This window comes from Cryptomeria japonica, chromosome 11, assembly GCF_030272615.1.
Source record: "Cryptomeria japonica chromosome 11, Sugi_1.0, whole genome shotgun sequence".
Classification (NCBI taxonomy): domain Eukaryota; kingdom Viridiplantae; phylum Streptophyta; class Pinopsida; order Cupressales; family Cupressaceae; genus Cryptomeria; species Cryptomeria japonica.
The window spans coordinates 180,191,650-180,215,443 of record NC_081415.1 but is presented as its reverse complement, the minus strand read 5'-3'; the positions used below and the strand labels follow the sequence as shown (position 1 = coordinate 180,215,443).

The 23,794-nt window shown below is 40.7% G+C and overlaps 1 protein-coding gene across 1 annotated transcript in view; it reads left to right on the top strand.

Annotated features, from left to right (window-relative positions):
• Positions 1-23,794, top strand: part of LOC131068116 (peptidyl-prolyl cis-trans isomerase CYP59) — a 204,210-nt gene that overhangs the window by 104,161 nt on the left and 76,255 nt on the right. Inside the window, exons 9-10 of the mRNA XM_058003298.2 lie at positions 2,282-2,328; positions 2,569-2,624. Coding sequence (XP_057859281.2) covers positions 2,282-2,328; positions 2,569-2,624 — 103 coding nt within the window. The remainder of the gene's footprint in view (positions 1-2,281; positions 2,329-2,568; positions 2,625-23,794) is intronic.

The window sequence follows — 23,794 nt, the reverse complement described above, 5'->3', positions numbered from 1 at the left end:
TAAGGTTCATTCACATTTGTATTTTTGATTGTAGATGTGAAAGACAGGTAATTGCAACTTGCATTATAGTGATTTCAAAATGATGAACAGAGATATACAGACTTGTGCTTTCCCTTAATTTATAACCAAAGAGGAAGAAAACCCTAAGATGCCAAAAGGAACTCAAAAGAAATATTAGCATAAAAATAATCAACCTAGCTTATCATCCTAACTAATATGTAAACTATGGGCATGAGGACAAAGAGGCTATAACAAACTCCCAATGCTATGCTATACTGGTTATCTATGTCACTAAAAAATGTTGCTTAAGTTTTTCAATATTGGAAAATGTCAGCCATACCTAACCGAAGATATTATTAAAAAAACAAAAGCACTTTATCTTGACTCATTGTAGTCATGAAATGGTTAGAAAGTCTATGCTCTTAGCTCTTCTACGAGGTGTTCGGAACATAGTTAAAAAGCTTGCTGAGTACTTGGGAGATTTTTGTTGGTTTTGTTTGTGTACAATTAAACTTGCAACTCTTGATGGTAGTGTATGTAGTGAGTTCAATTGCTGAACTCATGTGAGTACTCAATGAGTCGGACAATGAAACTCAGTGGATGTGGACTATAAATTAAAATGTGTTTCAAACATGGGGTTTGTGCTGAAATTAAACTGTTTTATTGCCTATTTAAGGCCTCCATTCTCACAATTGAAGCTCATACAATTTGATAACTGCTGCCTAAATATTAATCTCAGTTGGCCTCCTCTAAGTAAATTGCCTCCCATCTTGGTCGGCCTCATATAAAGAAATGTTATAACCTTGAATCTTGGTTGGCCTCTTAATAATGAAATGTTAGTATGTTTTATTTCATCGCCCAGGTTTATTTATGAAGACTTTGGCTAGGATGAAATAAGGGATATACCACAATTCTTAAAGGGCTCTTGGTTCCCTGTCTACCAATAATTGTGTATTTTGACTTGTATTGGGAATGGATACTTGCTTCAGCTTTGTGTTTAGATTGGAGCATGCTTGAATTATTAGGAGAGCTTTGTCTGCACACAAATATGGTGTGTTCTATTGCTTGGTAATGAATTTCCATCTTCTAATGGCCTTGAGAAGATCTTGCAGTGTCTAACAAGCAATGAGAATCGAGAGAATGATTTTTTTTTAGGCTTGGTCATGCTAGAGGATGCAATGCAGCAGAAATTCGCCAATGTGGAGATTTTCTTGTCAGATATTGTGAAATTACAAAGCTAAAATTTACTATAGAAGTCATAATGCTGCCTATTTGATATTTCATTCTATTTCACAATGGATATTGAAACCTCCTAATGGTCCAAACATGAGGTAGAAAGCAAAAATTAAAACTGTAGTACTCTCAAATTGTCAATTAATGACCCGATTAGGTTGATGGGACTGAAAATAAGACGAATTAAAATAGGTAATCTAAAATTAGAAAAGGATTCGGACAACAATAAAAATCTAAAATTATAATCAGGAAGCAAATGAGCCTAATACAGGAGTAAAAAATCAAGTGAGTAGACCCTAGATACACCAACAAATAGAATGCCATGTATTACAAAATAGTCTTTTCAAAGAAGGGTCCCATGCTAAAATGGTGACCTTGGAGCTGATGGAAGAGGAGAGTTCTAATCTATATAAAAGTTACAAATCTATATAAAAGTTATGATCAGAAGAAACCTGATGCAGGAGGAGAATCCCAGTCTACATAAGAGATAGGATTAGAAGAGAGGCTAACATCCTTGGTGATCACCATGAAATGTCCAATATAGCATCTATTAAAATGTTCCAGAGAATGACCTTAACTATAAGGACATGCCTGAATAATATTGAAATTTTTATTTGGTAAGAAGAAAAAAGAATTAAGAAGACACAAATGATCTCTTGGTCAAACTCCATTGCAACCATTCCTTAACAAGTCCCTAACATGTTGGTAGAATACTGCCAAAATTCAAAGATTCACTAATCTGGATTACAAATGAATTAATCCAAAAATGAGGAGATGACAATACGATATCCAGCTTTAGGTGAATTTAAGTGAAGCAGAATTAATATGAGGTTGCAATTATGACTTTCTTTCTTAAGATGAATCAGATTTAAATCCATACATTAGAACAGAAAAGAAGCAAAAGAATGTTAGTTTTGTCAATGACAAGCATTAAAATGTAGATGATAGTTGATTCATGATGATTGTTTTCTCTGTTTCTTTGACAGAACAACTCTATCTTTGTTGTTGTATAAACTACTCACTTTAAAATTTGTTTTGCATTATGCAGGAAGAGGACCTTGAAGTGATCTTTTCACGCTTTGGGAAAGTAATATCGTGAGTGCATGATGAACTTTTTACTTCCTTCTTATAGTGATAGCAAAAGGTCTTTAAAAACATATATATTATGGTGAAACAATGTTTTATCTCTTTATCAAACACACTATACAATGTTTGGGTATAATACCTGAATTCTCCTTAGTTAATCTTCGCAAATGACATTATGCTTTACCATTTCAACATTATTGTATTATTTATGCTAGATGCTTAACTTTATGTGTTGGTATGGCAAACTAGGGCTGATATTATAAGAGACTACAAGACGGGAGACAGTTTATGTTATGCTTTTATTGGTATGTTTTCTTGTTGATCTCCTTTTTCTAAGGCTAACATCATGCACTTGATAATGAATATTTCAGCTTTTCAAATCAAGGGTTCTTTTAGCTATTTGTATTTAAAAGAAGAATGAAGAAGCTGATTGATAACAATAATCTGCAAGAAATAGATTGTTGGAAAGGAGAATGTCACTGAATTTGTTAAATATTATTTTCTAGTGGAGTGTCTAATGCTGAGGATGCAAACTGGCTAGTACTACAATGCTTGTAGCAATAGAATGTATTATATTATTTGCCATGTGTACGTTTTCTAGTGATATTCGATTACTATGGAACCAACATTCATTTAGAACAGATATAAGTAACATAAAAGAGTCAATGAACTTGAGGACCATATGAGATAATTAAGTTGGTTGAATATTACTTTTTGTTAAAGCATATCTTATTGGCTGGCACATGTTCATTGATAGTGGGAAGCCAGCCGTGCATTATGTAAGATAAGAATGCCCACCAATAAACTTGAGTGGAGGATCCTGTTGCTGTGTTTTTGCGATGCTATGCAACACATAATAAAATACCTAGTATTTTACCCTCTCTTGAACAAAGACCTCTTGGATGCTAAACTATGTGATCAAACGAAACGACTCCAAGGTTTCTATTGTCAGGTCTTGATCTGTGCATAACTCACTAATTGATGTGATCTTGCTGGGTACACAAAGGGACTTACGTTTTTCTCTGGATTGATCAACTTGAGGAAAACTAGCTTTGGAATGCACTCACCACGATTTCATTATCTTATGATTTGGCACTTGATCCTAATTCTAACAATATTTTGAAATAGAAGGCAAAAGAGGTAAAGGTATAGAAATCTAATTCTGACACTATCAATGTAAGAAATTGATGACATTTTAGTGAAACCAAACCACACTTTGCTTCACCATTAGGAACAATTACACAAAGGTGGTGCAAATCTTCTAAGGAATACGAATGATGTTCAAATCACCAACACACATTAATCCCTTAAAGCACTGCGAATTAATGAGGAATAAGCAATCGAAGTTAAGCATTTAGTGAGTTCAGGCCAATCATGCACTATAACTTGCAATCAGCAAATTATAAATGGTATGAACTTGTAGGTCTCACCATCAATTATCAACAATATCATCCATGCAACTATGAGACTTTTACTTAAGCAAATCTACTATAACTTGAGAAGTAAAGAACCATACAAATACTCCAAGATCTCATATAGAATCACCCAACTTCAATGATTTATATTAGTTTTGGCAGTATCAAAGTAATAATTCTCCAAATCTCTCCCTTACAAATGAAAAGAGGAGGGTTTATATGTTGGCATTGTGTTTTCATTGATGTCAACCAGTATAGGATGGCAACCGGTATGGGAGATGTATGTGCAATGTTGTCATTGATGTCAACTGGTATTACTATCATGTATGTCAACCGGCAGTATGTGCAGTTGAGGCCAACCGGTATGCAAGCTAGAGTCATCGGTATACAAGTTGATGATTGGGTATGAAGAAACCGGTGTCCGGTGAACAAGTGGATGAACATGCTAGTATACATGTTGGTACTAACCGGTAAGATGATGACCGGTAAGACTGTAGAGTGAACAGGCCACCGGTATGCTAATATGATGCCATCTAGCAGGACTCCCACCGGATGAAGAGAAGGTTGACAAAGAGTGTGCTGCTTCAGTGAGCAAAGATGACATATGAAAAGCTACCGAGACATATGTCAAGTTGAAGATGTATTCTCTCCCCAGTGAAGTCACATTATTACCGACAAGTGACATAGATCCTCTTCCATCAGGTATCTGGTAGTTGGAGTGTAATTGTCTATTCTTCCCACTGGTAAATGGTAATACCTTGCTTATCCCACAACATACGTGGCATGCATCATGACTCTTTGAGATAAGCTAGTCAGAGTAAGCAAAGGCAGGTGACTAGATACATAGACCGGATGATATGTGTGAGCCTCCAACATGTGAGATCAGAGATGTGCACCTGATCAACAGAGTAAGCAGATGAGCTACCGGAACAAACAAGGAGTGATGAGTTTGTCACTTTGACAAACTGGCTAAGAGGAGAACCTGCCAAATTAAGGAGAAGGAAAGATTCAACTACAGACAGAGAGTACAACTGGAATGTAGATGCAGATTGATGGAATGACAGTTGAAGATTGCTTGCATGATGTTGTTATGCATGTTACTGATATGAAGGCAGATGCAGTGTCCACCGGTAAACAAGGCTACTGGTTTGTAAGGAAAAGCACAAGTGAAAGGCTCTCATTAGATGAAGATGAGCATGCTGACTTGTAAGGGCAATGAATCGTCAATATGATACGCCGACAACACAAAGATGAGAATCGGTATGTGTGATGACCGGGCTAACATGATCCACTGGCACAAGGAAGGTGAAGGTGAACCAGTAAGGCGAGATATATCGACAGGGTTAGAGAGTCGGTAGGCAATGATGGACTGGTAGTATGAAGCATATACCAGTTGTGTGTAATTGGTCGGTGACCAAGTTGGACCGACATAGTGTGCTAAGGTGGATGCCGACAATGTGGACACATGGACTCCAAGTGGCAAACATGCATGAAGCGGTAGATGGAGTGTGCACTGACGAGGTTGTTACAGAGTTGGTCGACATTAAATGCAGACCTCATTAATCAAGGGATGTGTTGCAGAGGTGTGCGGCTCAAGGAAGGGCGAACAGAGGTGATCAATGGGATGCATCGATCGATGCAAAGTGTCCAGGTGCAGATCATAGTAGGTGATGCAAACCGCCGAACCATTTATGGATATTGACTGAGTGCCAAGCTGACGGACTATCCGTGTTTGCCAAGTATAGCAAACGTACTTTGGAAGAAAGGAGATATGGTGGAAATGCTCGATTGCTTGCAGTTTGTCGATCTTTGTGCAGAATGAGATCTGATTGGATTTGATATTCCTCTTGATCAGTGGAAGAAACCCTAGCTCGCCTATTGTTTGAAGTTGCGTTTTGGCGGGAAAGTTCAGCTATAAGTATGCAGGCAGAAGATCGGATAGATTGATGCTGCCAGAAGGTGTGATGTTAGTTGAAAGAAAAGAGTTTATCTAACTGTGAGAGTTAAGCAATTGAGCATTTGGAGGTGCAACCGGTAAGAAGGGTTACCAAGGGACTAACTGGTATAGGTTTGAGATTCTGGTAAGCTGCAAGAAGTGCATCAATGAAGACAACTGGTAATGTTAGAACCAACAAGAAAAAAGTAGCAGCAGGAAAGAAGCAGCAACATGCTAAGAAGAGAGAGGAAGAGAGTAAGCAGAAATCAGACATGGAGGAGGTAGTGTGACAGGTGATAGGAGTGAACCGGTGAGGCAGGGGAGCGTGAACCGACAGAGAGGAGGTGGAGTGGAAGACAAAGAATACTATTGGTAAAGTTGAGTAGGAGAGAGACCAGTAGAGAGAGATTACTTGCAGAGGTTATAAAACCGATTTGTAACCAGGATACAACTATTGTATTATTTTGATATAATGTATTGTTGTCATTGAGTTGGAGCTCGGTGCCCCTTTGGGTTGGTGCCCATAAATTTTTGGGGGTTGGTGCTCCTTGGGTTGGTGCCCTAAATTAGTAGGGGTGGTGTTCCTTGGGTTGGTGCCCTAAATGTTGTAACCAGTGTTTTCATTGTGAGGCTGGATTGGAACAGTAGACTCCAATAGCTTTTCTCATCGAGGTTTTTCCCATCTTGGGTTTTCCTCGTATATACCGGTGTTAAGTGATGTGCCTTTGAGTGGTTGCATTGTGATGTCTTGCTTTATCTCACCGGTAGGTCTACTTCGTATTTGCTTTGCTAACCGGTACTCACTCTTAGGATCAAAAGGTTAAGAGTTTTGGAAACCACTGATTCACCCCCCTCTCAGTGGTACATTGTGTCTAACATTATATAGAAGTCTTTATTACAAGCAATTGTCCAGATTGATTTGGAATCAATGGCTTAGATCATACCAAAATTGGGGTTTATTGAAAATCATTAAATGCAATGCAACAAAAAAGGAATATCATCTTCATCACCAACTACGAGGACTAAGAGCCAATGAGAAAATTATATGACACCTAATCATCTAACAAACTGTCTTCTAGAATCTATGAATCTGGTCATTACCAATTCAAGCTCCTTCATCGTGACACTTAGCAAGACATCATGTTGAAGCTCTATTGCCTCTAAAATTTCTGTATAGGCATCAAAAACGTTCTCCCAATCAGCTTCTTGTTTTTGAAGATTGCTTATGTAGATCATGAGAGAAAGAAGATCATCCAACCAATTTCTTTTGATGGATTCCAGCTCTCGGAAATAAACAACTTTCGGCCTCTTTCAATTCTTCTAAGTTCAAACCACCTGTGGTGGTTACTTCTTGACCCAATAATTCTTCAACTGATATAACGATCCTCAATTGTATTTCCCTAATTGATCCTTGCATCTCAATGCAGTCTTCCTTGGCTCGATCAAATGCTGATTTCTTCATCATGAAGGAACAATACCAATGATTAAAATCATATACATCTCCTTATTCAATAACTCCTCCTTGGATCAATGTTGGCATAGGTATCCTTTTCAATATCTTGAGGCATGGAATTGTCTTATCTTGAACCGTTTGGAAATCTTCCCACACTTCTTCCAAACTTTGTACTTTGTTCATGAATATCACTATCTTATCATATACTTGGATGAATCTAGTTAGGAATTCTTCCACTGGCTTTGAAATACCTTCAATCCATTCCCTCACTTCCTGATTTGTGCCCCTCATTGCTTCATAACAGTCAAATTATTCTTGAGGAATGGAAATAGGTGGGACAAATGTATTATCCTCCTATTGCATTGGTTTCATTAACCATTGTATGAACTCTTTCAATCATAAGTTTTCCAATTCCATTCTTTCTTTCTTCTCTTCAACTTTGTCCAACCTTGCCTCAATTGCCTTGGCCATATCATTTAGTTCCTGAAATTCTTGCTTCTTTGTTGATGGTCCAAGGTCAAGTGTCTTAATCTCATAGTCCATCAGAGTGATTTTATCTCTTGGCCTATCAACCATTGGAACTGCCATTTGCAAGATGTGTGATCTTGCACTGTCTCTAGTGATTTGGGAGAACTTCTTAGCCTTCTTTTGTTCCTTAGCTTTACCAATTTGAGCTAGGAAATTATCTAAGTCCTCAATAGGCTGAATTTCCTCCATTGTCGTTTTCTTCAAGCTGTTCTTCAACCAATTAGGTATCTTGGATAATTCCATTCCATCTTCAAGTTGATTGTCATCATTAATTCCCCTCAAGGCTGAAATGGTTTCTTCATTGGATTATTAGGATTGGGGTTGTTGGATTCTCCCAAATCTTCTCCTATCCCAGTTTCAAAATGATGTATGATTGGAGAAGCCAGATTTTGTTCTTGGTCCTCATGTTGTATTGATTTTGATGATATGTGTTCATCATGATCCCCTTGAAGTAGCATCTCTGTTTCGGATTCTTGTCTTGATTCATTTCCTGTATCATGCATATCAATCTCTCTAATGGATGAAGTGCTCATGGTGGATTGAGTAGTATTGAACTTTTGCTTCGTATGTCTTGATTCTTGGCTGGCAACCTTCTTGTCTTTTTCTTGTGAACCTTTAGCTATATTCTTCCTCTTTCTGGAAACCTGAATTTCTCCTTCACTGTCTACCTCTTCATTACTTTTCATCATTTCATCTTCATCTGAGGAAGATTCCTCATCTTCCATTCTTCCATACGTTAAAGGAATACCTTGTTTTCTTAGCTTGTTGATCTATTGGTCTACCCATTCTCTTGAGTAATCAATCACTTTTCTCATCAATGTGTTTAAGTTTGTCATTTCTGGTTGTGACCAACTTGGTGTTGGAACATGTTTATCTTTCTATTGCTCATATTGAGGATGTATGTGATTTCCATTGTCTTTCACTTGATCAGGAATTGAAAAGAGATTACACCTTCTCATGAAGTCCACAAACATTCTTGACCACATCTTCCTTCTAATTCCAAATTCATTGGTGAGGTTTGCCTAGTAGTCCTCTAGATCAATTCTATGTTTATATCTCTTTCCTTTAGTTGTGAGGATCTTATGAAAAGGATCAAAATGAGCTCTGGACCTTTATGTTCCAAGTTGATAGAATTGCAACTCTGTATTGGTTGTTTCTGCTACCAAAGCTGTAGGGCATATCTTTGACCTAAGTCACCAGGTTCGAATTCGGCAATAGTAAAATTTGGATGAAGTTCGACAAGGGTAAAAATTTGATTATATAAATTAATTTTTTTTAAATATATAAATAATAAATTATCAAAATAACTTAAATTTTTAAATAGATTTGAAATATTATTATAAAATAAAATAAAATTGAAATGAAACAATCAAATTTATTATGTATTAAAATTAAATAATATTATATTAAATTTAAAATTAATATAAATATCTTACAAATGTAAATTACAACTATAAAAAATAAAACTATATCATGAATTTTTAATACATTATAATAAATTTAAAAAACCTTCTAATATAAATGTAATTAAAATTTTAATTTTTAATTTAGTAATTTGTAAATAATAAAAATGTTAAATGTTACATATTAAATAATAAATATATTTTATGCTGGCGATGGAGTGCAAAACTCCATCGCGATCTTAAAATATAGTTATTACTTAATATTGATGGTGATGAGGCATAGGTTGTTGGATCCAACTGTTAGTATTTGTACTAATTGATTCATAGTTTCCTCCAGGTGAGGGGTCGTGTTTAGATGTGGAGAAGAGAAGCAAAGCAAGCAGCAATTCTCCCTGTAGCTGCACATTTTCGTGCACAAGGCCGTCTTGAGAATGCCTTGGACTTGAGCTGTGACTCAAACCTTCGACCTATAGTACATCATGTTGATCTATTCACCGTTTTGCTGCACAATCAGATTGTGCAAAACGACGGCCATGTGTTGCTGGTTGTGTAAAACCTTTGCAGGCTTCTCTTCTTCCGATTGTGTTTGTGTGCTTTTGTTCTCACATTCGCGGCACACTTGCTCGTCGACGGCCATTATTTCCTGCCCAAGATTCGCACCTTATAAAAAACCCTAGTTTTGCTCCGTACAAATTTTGGGCCAAATTTGAATGAATTTTTAATATTTTATTGAAAATCGCTAAATTTTGAATTTCATATATGAAATTCAACGAATGTAGTGACATAGTCTTTGACATTTTCCCAAGTGTGATAGGGAAGTTTACACCTGGTCTATGTTTCTCCTTCGGGATGAAGTCAAACTCGGACAATTGTCTCACTATCTCAAGTAATACCAATTTGTTTGTTGGATACCTCGAAAGCTTATAAGGATGATATGTGCATCCTTGAATCGTTATGTATGTGAAGGTTGGGAACTGAATAAACCACGACCCATACTTCTCTATCATTGCCATTGCTTCCTTGGATAATCTTTTGTGCAATCCTCCTTGTAGCAAACGAGTGAGAGAGAATGTATCATTCACTCTTCTATAGTGTCCTTTCTCATGCAATTGCAACTGGGGATAACAATCATATACCTTGATTTGACCTCTCCTACCTCCCACTTCACCTTTGCATATCAACTTATACTTTATATTCCTAGCGAACATGTATACCATATAGGAACTCATATAAAATGTCTTTGTTCTTTCCAAGTTCCTTTACTGAATATCTAAGTTATCACTTATCATCTTCGCCCAATTTATCATTATCAATCCAGCTGAAATCTCCTCTATGAAGTAGAACATCCATGTTTTAAATAGTGCACCTTGAGGAGTTCCCATAATCTTATTCATTAGGAATATCATATCACTATATTCCTCCTTGAAATCTATACTTATGACCCTCTTTGGTAGCTTGGCATGATGTCTCCTTGGTTCACTGATCCATTCATTGTTGATGAGAGTCATACATGCATCCGGCTTCTTCTCAAACATAGGTTGAGATTCCTCTTTAGTTTGAGTCAGCATTCCTTGATGATAACGAATCCCAAATGTTTCCCTTATTGAATCTTCATTGAGGAATACAATTGCCACTCCCTTAGGTGGCTTTATTGACCTTGATTGTGGGTCATAATGTCTTGCACATTCAACCATCAATTCATTGCATTGCACTGCTGGTGGGAAGCCTGCTGCTTGATATATTCCATTCTTCATTATGTTTACTGCCAAAGAGGATGGCATTTGATTCCAGGTTCCATACACCCTTAGCCTGATCTTAGCTATATCCAATTGCTCAAAGTTGGTATCTCGAACTTTCTTCCACTTTGATGACATTTGAGACTCCGGAAAGAATCCTTCAAGCACCTTCTTCATTTGTGTCTTCCAACCCTGACATGATCCTGTATGAAGCTTGAAATTAATGATCTTGAAGAGTAATTAAAATGCTAAGGATGATTAATCAATTCTAAAATTTCTTATGTTCTGATTTTACTTGTGAATTTCAGACATTTTAACCTTCTAAAATCAGAATTTAAAACTAATGATGCTTAATTCTGGAAAAGACATGATAACTCAGGGAAATTTTGAAAATTGCATCCTAGAAACTAAAATTTCTTATGTTCTGATTTTACTTGTGAATTTCAGACATTTTAACCTTCTAAAATCAGAATTTAAAACTAATGATGCTTAATTCTGGAAAAGACATGATAACTCAGGGAAATTTTGAAAATTGCATCCTAGAAACCTGATTTTTTAATACTTCAATGAGATCTGACTATGATTCAAACTCAGAAATATTAATCCACCCAAAAACTGGAAATCGTCCTTAACATCAAAATTTCAAGAATGATTGATTGAATTCTGCGATTTTGTTCTTAAACTTGATTGCTAAAACCTGAAAAGATGTCTTGAAGATCCTTATTTGAAAGCGATGAGGGCTTTGATCTGCGACTAGCCCCTTCTCCTTCTCCCCTTTTCTGCAATTTAAAATTGAAAAAGTCTTCTTAAAAGTCGCTGGTCCGCCGGTAATTAGTTCGCTCTCCCTTGGATCACAAGCAATTTCAAAATCTGAATGGTTGAATTGATTTCCTTGTGTCTCTTTAATATGTTGGTGAATCAGTTCATGTCCTTTCAAATGATGATTCTTGACATTCCTTCCTTCCAGCCAACCTATAGATCAAATATCAAAGGGTGCGATTTTTAATCCTTTTGATTTATTTGAATGTTTGAAGTATGAGGGCGGAAATTCGCACCTCATAGGGACAAACTTGTCCTTGCTTTTTGCTAGTCCTTATTTGACTTCACACCCCTCGATGGAAAATAGTCCTGCACAATCCAGTAATAAGCTTACCTTCTTGTCCTCTGTTTTTAGTTTTGGACGGCTAACAGCGTTCCTAAAGCCTTTCTGAAACAGGTCATGGGGACCAGGCCGACGGCCGAGGGTATACGTCCATGCCTGCCAATAGCGAAGGGAAAGTTTCTTGGAGCTATGGAATCATAGGTATTTATTTTCTTCTCTTCCAATTGATTGATTCGTCGCCGTTAATACGTATATTAGGATGGAATTCCATTTTTCCATCGAGACCAAGTAAAAGAAGCGTTTCCCCTTTATAAAATTATAGGGCAGGCGTTTATAGTTCGATAGTTTTGATCGATTCTATACTACACATGCCTACTAATGAAGAAACCTGCTAGAATGACGGGATGGGTGGGAAAATATGAAAAATACCTGAAACAAGTTGAACTTTTCAGTACTTGAAGTTTGCTCGCTCGCTTCTACCCCCACTATGGATAGGCCCCCATTGATAGATAGGCCTCCGCTACCTCTATAGTGGTGGTGGTGGTGGCCGTGGCCATGGAGCGGTGTTCTCACTAAAACGAGGGAGAGGCAGATCAATCCTTCTACAGCGTTCTAGTTGGAATGGGCAGGGACTATAGTCCTTTCTAGATGATGGTAATGGACCATAACGGATTCAGGATTCACATGCTTAGCACCGAAACCCAGTGCTCTGGCCGTACTATGTCCAGTAGAACCCGTCCCCAACTAGGTTATTAATAAACATAAATCAATTGATTAAGAAGGAAGGGCTCAATTCAAGACTATAATTGAGTTGGGTGATTCCGAGTTACCGAGCCGACGACGCTCTACTGTTATTCGAGTTTTATTCTTGTGCTAAACTATACTATAGTTGCACCGGCACTCTTCTGGATGACCGAAGAACCGCCCCATCCGATGCTGGTGCTAGTCATTCTTTAACCAAGTGTTCGGGATTTGCCCGTTCTGATGGGCTTTACAACTATAGTTCACCTAACCCTTGGTTTCTCCATTTCCAGTGCTTCCATTCTCGCGAATGGCCGACCCTCCGATACCAACTCAAAAATAGGTTGGAAAGGTGATGTTCATCTACCTATTCCCACACCAAATAAAGCCTTGGAAATTGATAGAGACAGGGACAATTTTGCCCCAATGAATTTTATTTGCATTTGATTTCCTCCACTAAATAGGGAGTGGAAAACCGATTCATATAGGTACAAAATAATCCTTAATTGATCCTCAATTTGCTTTGAATCCCCTTGATGGAAAGTTATTTTATAGGAACTTGTTGACGTGTTTATTAGGACAGCGTCTAACACAAAATAAAGTTACCAATGGTCACCTTACTCTCTCTTGATCAAAGTTAAACCGTATTCTAAGATTGCAATAAGATCAAACGGCTAACTCCAAGGTTCCTTCGTGCAATGGACGTGACTTAGTTGGCTGATGTATTTTACTGGTAATCCAAGGAGCCTTACGTATCACTTAAAGAAGATTCTGACAAGTTTGTGGGTTCAAGGATCTTTATGCCAATGATTTGGCTTTAAATAATTTTTTTTTGGATTTTTTTGAGGTTGAAAAATGCGAAAGTAAATAGGAAGAGGGTTATGAAAGCTAAGCTAAGTCTAGTCTAACTCTAAGAGCAAAGAGACATGATCACTTGTGCAAAATCAAACCACATTTCGCTTCGCCAGCATAGTACAACTACACGAAGGCGATGCAATCTTTAGAGGTTGTGTAATAGATTTTGATATCACCAATGAAAGCCATCAATTTGAACAATATTGTTTGCCACATACAGATAAACGTTTAAATGCAGAAAGTAAATGCACAAAACATAATGAGAATATATTAAAGAACTAGTCCCTCCATTAATTCAACAATCCGTGTACATCAAATGCTTATAACATCACACCCAGATACGACTATCATGATGCTACTTCGAAGGAAAGGTATGCAATATATAATACCCGAAGGGGTGCGACCAACCATCGCGTCCAACTGCCCTTCGGGAAGACTAACTGACTGCCATAACCCATAATTACCAACGACAACATAACATAATACGACAACATAACATAATGATTATTCCCGAAAACATCATCCCCCCCAAGAAAAGAAGTCGTCTCCAGATGACTTAATAAAAAATAGAGATGTTCATACATTAAACAAAATCAAGGTATAGAATTGTAGGAACTACTGACGCCAATTGAGCCCAGAACTCATACACCTGCTGCGTCCTCGCTTGAAAACCCTTTTTTGCTACCATCCGATGCTCAAGTATGGATTTCACCATTATTGCTTCCGCAAGGAGGTCTTTTTTTTCCTTGACATCACAGTCCTTTTGTGCCTAAACCAAACTTGTCTACAAAACACGCTTTTCACTCTCAGCCTCCACCAACTGCTACACAAATGATACTGTCTCCCTAGCCAATTTGTGCTTGATAGCCACCCGCGCCACCCTCTCGATATCGAACTCCTAGGTACGCTGGGCTAAGTCTCACGCTACTACTGCCTCCAACCTGGTGGTCAGCTCCTCCCGAGCCCTTTGTGCATCCACCAAGACAACCTCACGCTTAGCTGAGACATACTCCGAGTTCCTCAAAGCGTACCATTCATGCCTGGAAGTGGCCACAACCCTGTGGCACAAAGGCTAGGAGACGCCTCAAATCCTCCATCACACTCCCCAAAGGCTGATAACTGAACTGAATAACTCCCTGGTGCCGTACGACTTCGCATTCTTGCAATACCTTCCTTCAAACTCTGTTTGGTCGCAACCTCCAAATCTGTCTCCCTTTACGGCTATGGCTTCCCCGCCAATGCTTAGCTTCAGGCTTCTTTCTAACAGTACGAAACAACCCAACACTTACCGTGACTTCTTTGATGCCTTCGCCCAACTCAAAAGTGTATTGTAGCTCAAAAATGAACTAGGGTCTGGGGCAGCGCCCCAACAGGGTCGAGGGGTAGGGCACATCATTTTTGTGATATTTTAAGATGCCAAAAACCTTCTTCTCCACTCTAATTTTTTCAGTGTTCTGGCTCCAGACTCCATCGAATGATTTTTCAATCCGGTCTTTTTTTTTTTTTTTTAATAAATTAAATGCATGCTTGTTTGAATGTCGATGCATTTTTCTTTTCACGTGCCATCACCACCGTTTATCCTTGCCGTGTCGTGGTATTTTTCCTTTCACCTTTTTTTAAACTGCCGTCGCCATCGCTGTTCTCCTTCAGGCCTACGGTCTGTAATGTCCCAAGCCCGTACAAAGGTTATATGCGGTACGGTGGAGTGTTTTGTCATACGGTGGAGTGAACCCGTACGATGACTGAGCCGTACGGCAACTGGGGTCACCCGAAGGCTCTGTGTTGTACGGTGATTGGTCTCCCGTATGGTGGCTGGGAAGGTTGTACGACGGATGTTGTCCGACCGTACGGTGGATGAATACTCGCCGAGTTCCGCCCTCAGAGGCTGGTGACCTCTGTCGATAGCGGTCCACCGTACGGTAGTTCCAGTGCACAGTGGTCCCATCATACGGTGGTCCCACCACCACTTTCAAAAATATATTTTATTACCTCCGTACGGGTAGGTTTGATTCGCGATTTCTTCCTTCGGTGCTAAATTGTTTCCCTTCGAATTACATATGACATCTTTCAGCCGATGGCATTAAAATTTTTCTGTGGAGTCCGCCGCTATCCAACACCCTTCGGTAATATACCCCTTTGGCTTCCAAGACCCCCTTCAGCTGGCGTTTTTATTTGCTCCTTTGTTAATTACTATCCTTCGGCGACTTCGTATCTCTCTTTGGTGCTTTTCCTACGGCAAAATCTTCTTCTTCCCCATGGTGTCGGGTTTCCTTTACTCCCTTCTGCTACAATTATTTTTTCCCTCACGATTGTGTCTTTGGCTAGGGAGTGGGCACTTCTATTTTCTATCTTGGCGGCTAGTATAATAGATTTGTCGGGGCCTATCAGCAATGGACAACGACCACACGGTGGCCCCCCGACGGTGGTTCCACCTTGGCCACCGATTTATTTTTCTCTTTTTTTTTTTCTTTTTTTTTCTTTCATTTTTTTTTTTAAAATTTCCTACTATAATTGTCCAAAGAGTCTTCAGCTTGGGTCCTGTGTCTCTGGGATCGCCCTTCATCCTTCTCGGTTTGCCTCGCTCGAGAGTCTCCCGCTTTGGTCCCGTGCCTCTCGAGTCGCTTGCCCGGCCTCTCGGGTGTCCTTCCGGCCTCTCGGGTCCCCTGCGCGCTTCTCGTGGTAGGGTTTTAATTTGGACCCTTTGATGGCAAGTCTATTTTCAATGGCCATCCGAAGACCTAGAACTATAAATTCTACAAGAACCACGGTCTCCTTCCCGTACATAAGAAGAAGAAGAAGAAGAAGAAGAATAAAGATTTTGAAGGCTGCGGCTTTCCACATAGGGTTCCAATCGTTGCTGACACGAATGATCTTGGGATTATCTACGTCACCGAGGTTTGTCTCCTTCAATTTTACCTCTTGATACCTAATGGGTTCTTCCTTCGGGAATTGGTGTGTGGTGGTGTCACTCGCATGGGCATCTCCCTTCCAATATTCTCTGTATTCTGGCAAGTACACCTCCTATGTTACTTGCTCTGGTTCCTCTACTTCAAGCCTGTAGCTCTAGAACATTTCGTAATCCTCCATCTGCCAGTGGAAGAGGCCATTCATGGAGTCCCCGTCATCCCCCGAGCATGCTTCCAATTCTAATACCCCTCCATCATTGGGCTCCATACATCGTCCGTCTCCATCCTCAGACAATTGGTCTCCTTCAGATTCGGACTCGGAGGAGGATGCCAACTCCTCGCTCACCATCTGCGTACGGAGATTGATCATGTACTTCCTCCTCGCATTTTCCAAGGAAAGCCTATTTTGCTTCCAGTTATGGTTCGCCTTTGCTACAATGAGCCACCCACGTCCGAGAATGGCGTCGTACCCCTTCTGCTTTAGTGGAATCACTACAAAATCTAGCACGAATGGCTGCGTGCCAATCATCACCCGCTGGGCCATGAGGGTATGGAGGGGTTTAATCCCGTGTTGATCTTCCCCTAGCATGTTGAACGTGGGGGGGCCACAACGTAGGCTTTCCCAGTTTTTTCCATGTCTCTTCTGGGAGCACATTTACTCTTTATCCTTCGTCCACAATGGTGTCTGTCAAGGTAGTCCCAAGGATGCCCATTTCTACCATCGCTGGGTGGCGTCCGTTGTTGACGACTAACAACATAGGGTCGACCGTGGGGCTTACGGCCTCCCTCATTTTAGCTTGTGTGGGTACGGAGTTTAAGATAGCTGTTTTCAATTGTGGCATGGTTTCAAGGTCTTGAATCTTCATGGGTACCACTATTTGCAATATTTGCTGTAGGATTCTCTCTTCTAACTTCGTCCGTGACGGGCTTGTGGCCTCGTGGCTACTTTGTCCTTGTGCAGCCTTTTCCTTTGTGATCTCGACCCTTGCTTCCCGCACTCTCTCGGTCTCCGTGCGAGGATCGGGGTATGTGGCCTTTTTGGCCTGTGCCCTTGTGATTGCCAACACTTCTGCCTTCATGGGTTCGATGTTCAAAAGGTTTACTCCTGGCTTCCGGCAATTTGCATCCTCATGGTCGCTTGGCCCACACCAACGACAGAGGTGCTGAGGGGTGGCTTCCTTCCTGCAATCGTGGGCGAAGTGCCCCCATTGATTGCAAGCCCTACATTGGATCATTGGTCGGCCCTTGGTGTCATACTGGACACGGCTTCGGGTATTGTTATTGTTATTGTTATTCCTTCCACCGCCGCGTCTGTTTTCCTGGTAACCTCCAAATGATGTCGTTGTGTTGCTTTGCTGAGCCGTACCCGCTTGTGCGGGTGTTGTGGCCTGCTTAGTGAACAACACTTGCGTATTTCGGGTCTTCATATTGTATGGGCACTCCTTGACGGAGTGTCCCATTCCTTGGCAAATTTCGCAAAAGGCCTTCGGGCATGTACCCTTCGTATGTCCTCCTTCCTTGCACTCCGTGCACCACACATCTCCTTCGGTCCGACTAGTAGAGCCTTTCATCGCTTTAAATTCCCTCATCATACGCTCCATGTCCCTCTACAGGGCCGTCACTTTCTTTTTCGACCCCTCGTTACCACTCTCATCAGAGGAAGAGTCATTTTCCTCGGAGGAGGACTTTCCCTTTTTCTTGGACGTTTTGTACACTTTCTAAGTCCATAGCCCTATTGTATGCATCATCATATGACGAAGGAGGGACTATCTTCATTTTCTTCTTCAAATTGGGTTTTAGGCCTTCTACGAACCACATCTTCTTGAGTCCATCGGCCTGCTCACTCTCCATTTTCCCAATCAGCTCCTTTAGGTGCCTTCCGTAGGCACGAACTGATTCCTTTTGTCCTTGTTTCATATTGTATATCTCTGCCACTATTTCATTATCATCTCGGAGTAGGTGGAACTCCTTCTTGAAGGCTTTCCGTAGCGTGTCCCATGTGGCCACTATAGTTTTATCAATATCTGAGTACCAGTCGATGGCAACTCCCCGTAATGTCGTTGGGAATTGCGTTGTCCATTCATCCTGGTTCGTGACACCATTGGCCGCCCATATGTTTTCACAGGTTCTGTAGTGCCTTACGGGATCCTCTTCCCGTCACCGGTGAATTTCGGCAGCTTTTGTCTATTGGCCATTGATGGGGGTCGTGTCCCCAGAGGTGGCTGTGTCTCTCGTGCACTTGCGCCACTCCCACCCGCGCCAGTGGTGTTTCCTGTTTGAGTGAATGGGGGTACGGTGTTTTGTACCCACGTGCTTGGTGTGATGGGTTCCAAGAGGGGGTCCTGTCTGTCGTGTGTTTGTGCCTCCTCCGCACCTACGGTCGTACGGTTGCCCTCTCCCCCATTCTCACCCTCGTCCTCTGTTTGCTCCCTTTGGTGGTCCTCCCTTCGGTGGTCCTCCGTGCATGGTGTAAGGGATAAGTTCCTCAACTGCTCCCAGGTCTCTTCGACCAGATTTCTTCGTAGCCTAGTTTCCTCTAAAAACTCTTCGTGGCTTCTCAACCTTCGGCTTCTGCACCCCTCGTGACACCTCCTTGGTTCCCTTCGGGCAACCCTTCGGTAGGTCGTCCTTCAGCAAGTTGCCTCAGCCTCCGTCTACGTTCTACTTGTTGTTCTAGAATCAAGGCCGTTTGTGCGGCCTCCCACTCTTCACTTTGTGCCTTCTTATTTCTATCCTTATTTAATAAGTTGGGCATTAATTTTCGTACATCTTCATAAATAGCAATAACACATAAAAATAGAACACTTCTTTATTAATTCATCCCGTCGGATACAATTTGTGTCAATAGTACGACACCATTATTATAATATAGAATGTTCTTTATTCCTCCTGGAGGTTCAGGGTTCAATTCCCCCTTGGCCTCTTGCCATCACGCTCCGCTTCCCAGCTACGATTGTTTTCTTCGTATTGTTGGAGGACCTGTTGGTGTCGCTCCTCACGGGCAATCTCCTCTAGGCGAGTTCATTGTGCCAGTGATGCCTGTGCAAGCAACCGGGGGAGGTGGTTCATCAACCGATTCGCTGCGGGGCTAACTTCCAGTGCTGTCCACACGACACTTGTTGGGACATCAGCCTCTGTGGCCTCTCTGCGAACGTAGGTCTCGATGGCCACCTGAAGTAGGATTGAGAATTCCCTTGTTGCAGCATCTTCTCCCTCGTAGAGCTCCGTTTGCGTGTTGTCGGCCTCTGGGTTAATCTCACCAATAGGTAGGCCCATCTTGTTTGTACGCCATCCGCTCCTTCCTTTCTTGAGTATGTCTAGGCAACGACGCCAGATGTTTGCCACATATGGGTAAATGTTTAAATGCAGAAAGTAAATGCACAAAACATAATGAGAATATATTGAAGAACCAGTCCCTGTATTAATTCAACAGTCTGTATACATCAAATGCTTATAACATCACACCTAGATACGACTATCATGATGCTACTTCGAAGGAAAGGTATGCAATATATAATACTCGAAGGGGTGCGACCAACCGTCATGTCCAACTGTCCTTCGGGAAGACTAACTGACTACTATAACCCATAATTACCGACGACAACATAACATAATGGTTATTCCCGACAACAAACATTCACCCAATGATCGAAGTTAAGTCTACACATGTAAATGGCTCAAACTAACCTTGTAAAGTAGGCAACAATCAACTGCAAACAAAAGGTATGAGCTCGGATTTCACAACAAGCAATCTCATCAAATTCTGTTCGTCTAACAACTTTAAAGGAAATCTAAGCTAAGTGAAGAGAGTGAGACCATGCAACATGCAAGTCATAAAACAACACAAGAATACACCAACAAATCGAACAATGTATTAAGTAAACTGCTTCAAAACTTATAGCAACAATCTCAGAATTAATCTCTCCTCCCTTACAAATGAGGGGGGTCACCCCTTTATATAGGCTTCAAGCCCTGGCTACATGCAAACCCTAATTAGGGTTTTCCCAAAAAGTTTCCCCACACATGATGCAACAAGCTGGGAATCTACAATAAATGCCCATGAAACCCCTATACAATTAATTCAAACATGCTCAAAATGGCATCCATTTGTGCATTAAATGCACCACTTACATCAAGTTCACCCAACATACAATGAATATTCCCCATGCAAAAAAAGTTCATGCAGACATAAATGTCCATCATTCTCCCATGCGACGACAACATGCAAAAGGAATCTGCCATAAAATCATAAATGTGGCGGCTGCATGCAAAAGATTCTTCATGCATTGACTGAGCCAACGCTTAGTCAAAATATTCCAGCAATAAGTGCACCACCACTACTCGGTCCAAAGATTCTTGTCCAAGAAAGGACGACCGTTGTCACGCTCATTTATGGCATATGTGATGAATTTGGAGAACACGGCCTCCAATTCCCCAACAACGACACTTGGTTGACTTTCAATCGTATACTCCATCAAAGTGATTTCCTCTTCACTCTTGGAGAAGAAGTTCTCCCATTCCACAATCATTTCTTGTGTCTTCTTCATTGTGCTAGAAAATGAAGAAACATTTTCAAAATGTTTCTTGGAAAAATACCCTACAAAGAAGAATTCATGCAACTGGGACCTCAGGAAGTTCAACGTCAGTCCGCCTTCATTCAACTTTCTTGTGAACAAGGCCTCAATTGTGCTGATAATTTCTTCTTGCACCCTTCTAATTGAGTCCTTTGGAGTTAAAGACTCCATACTGAATCGTTCAAAGATATCCTTTTCGGAGCAATTGACACAAAACCACCACAGGAAGTCGTAAATTTCATTTTCCTGGATTACCTTCCCATCAATTAATGTCTTTTGGAATTTTCATCAAAGTTCTAAACCGCGGAATGGTTAGGTCTTGATAAATGTGAACATCCTCCCATAGACCATCCACTATTTCCAATCTGTTCAGAAGGGTGATGAACCTGGAGTGGAGACGAGCCAAGGCTTCAATGAATTTCCCAGCTACTGCGAAGACGTCTTCCACCCATTTTCTAGCATTCTCGGCTATTTTCCTAATTGTTTCAGCTTCATCAAGGTCCTTTTGAGGAAGAGAGGAAGGAGGAATAAATGAAGGATCGACTTCTTGAGTGGATGTTTAAAGCTCTTGACATATTCACCTAAGGCCCTATTTTCACTTTCCAGCCTTTTACATTTTTCCTTCATTTTCTGCATCTTCTCCATCATTGCCAAGGAAGACCCTTTGAAATCTTCCACAACCTGCGTCGTGGAAGCGTGCCCTAAATCGATTTCCTTTATCACATAATCACTTGGTGCGATTTCATTCCTATCTTTGTCTGCCACGGGGTCAGCTAAATGTAGAGTACTGGATCCAGACTCATCTCTCATGATTCTGGAAAACTTTCGGGCAGTTTTCTTCTTTGTTGGCTGATTCATTCTTTTCATAAGTTCCTCCAATTCTTGTGTTGGATCAATTTCCTTCTCTGGTTCCTTCCTCAACCTATCCCTCAACCAATCCGGAGTAGTTGCTGGTTGATCCTGAATCCCCATATGTGCGTGCTCCTGTGATGTTTCCTCCATTTCTCCAAGGATTGTTTCTACGAAACTATCCTGGCGGGGTTCTTGATGGGGAGGAAGTTCCTGTCTCTGATCTCCTGGCTGATTGGGCCTATGTGAAGCGCTGGCGCTGAGAACATCCTGTGCTGGAGCATTGTCAGGAAGGTTGCCTTGAGGTGGATTCACTGGATTTTCCTGTGTAAACATTTCTATCTCCTGCACACTGGAAGAGCTGGTTGGTGATCGAGTCTCTTCCGCTCTTGCCTTCTGCGATGGTTCTTCTTGCAGGACTTCCTGCTGAATTTCCAGTTGTGTATCTTTTTTCCTTATTGTTCTTGGCCTCTTTGGAGCACTCTTTCCTTCACTAGGCTCAACTTCTTTCTGTCGAACTTATCCTTCCTCAGCCTGAGCTTGTGAAGATCCCTTAGTGGCTTCACTATGGGAATCTAGACTTCCTATCAACTGGTAATTTAGGTGGATATTTCCTTCTCTCAACTTTCTGAGATGCCGATCAACCCAATGTTTGGTAAATTTCAGTACGGGTCTAGCCAAAATGTCTAGATCATCAATTTCTGGCTCTAACCAATTTGGAAGCTGGATGGGTTGATCCTTCACCTTCTCAAATTCAAGTTGAACTAAGTCCGAATCCTCTTTAACCTGGTCCGACACTTGCATTATTTCACCTATCCTAATTATGTCAAGGGGTAGCCTGGAAAACATTTTGTTCCCGACCTCAAGGTCATCCTTGGCACCTACCTAATAATCTTCTAGGTGAAACTTGTGCACAAATTTTAACCCAACAACCTTCCTAATTTTAGGATATGGATCATAATAAGATCAGGAGGTGTAAAATGCCAAGCGGTAGAATGCCAATTCCTTTGCTGCTTTCTCAGCTACTGCCAGGTTCTGGCATACTTCTACATAATCACCGAGAACAACTGGGAATTCAATAGACAATTTTTTTTCTTCTTCTGAATTTGGTCGTAGGCCGTTAATTGCCTCATAAGCTCCAGCAGCACTGGTTTATCGGATGGATACCTCGGTAATTTATATGGCTGGTACGAGAATCCCTGTGTCTTGATATAAGTTAACTTTGGAAACTGGAGGAATATAGCCCCAAATTTCTGTACCAAAGTCCTGGCTTCTGGCGACACTCTCGTGTGAAGCTTGTTTTGCATAAATCTTGTCAGGTACATAGTAAAAGTGTCATTTGCCAGTTTGAAAGAATTAGTGTTGTAGAGGTGCAGCTGAGGATAACATTCATGGACTTTCAGCTGTGCTAGTCCGCAGCCCATGACCCTTTTTCCCGACAAACCATCGAAGCCACCCATCCTTGCAAGCGAATAAATCATGTAAGAACTCATATAGAAGGATTGGGTCTTCTTCTCCTTCAAATCTTTCAGCTGTTAATGCACCTAATGGCTGATTAGCTTGGCCCAGTCCACAATTCCGTTGGCATTCATGACTTTGCCAATGTAGAAAAACATCCATGATTCAAAATTTATGGCATGTGGACACCCCATTATTCTGCTTAACATCATTATCAAACCACATACTCCTGCTTGAATTCAAAAATGGTGAGTGTCTTAGGCATCTTGGAGATGTGAGGTCTAGGCTTCTGCAACCAGCTCTTGTTGATGATTTCCGCACATGTCAGGACCTGCATTGTTGGATGTATTGTCATTGATGTCAAAGGTACAGTTGTTATTGATGTCAAGAAGATATTCATTATCTTTATAAATGAAGGATGTCAAAGAGAGACTAATGATTAGATGACAGAAAGATGATCCAAACACGTCAAAGAAGATGGAGAAACAGATATTGTTAAGCAGCTTTTCATTGATGTAG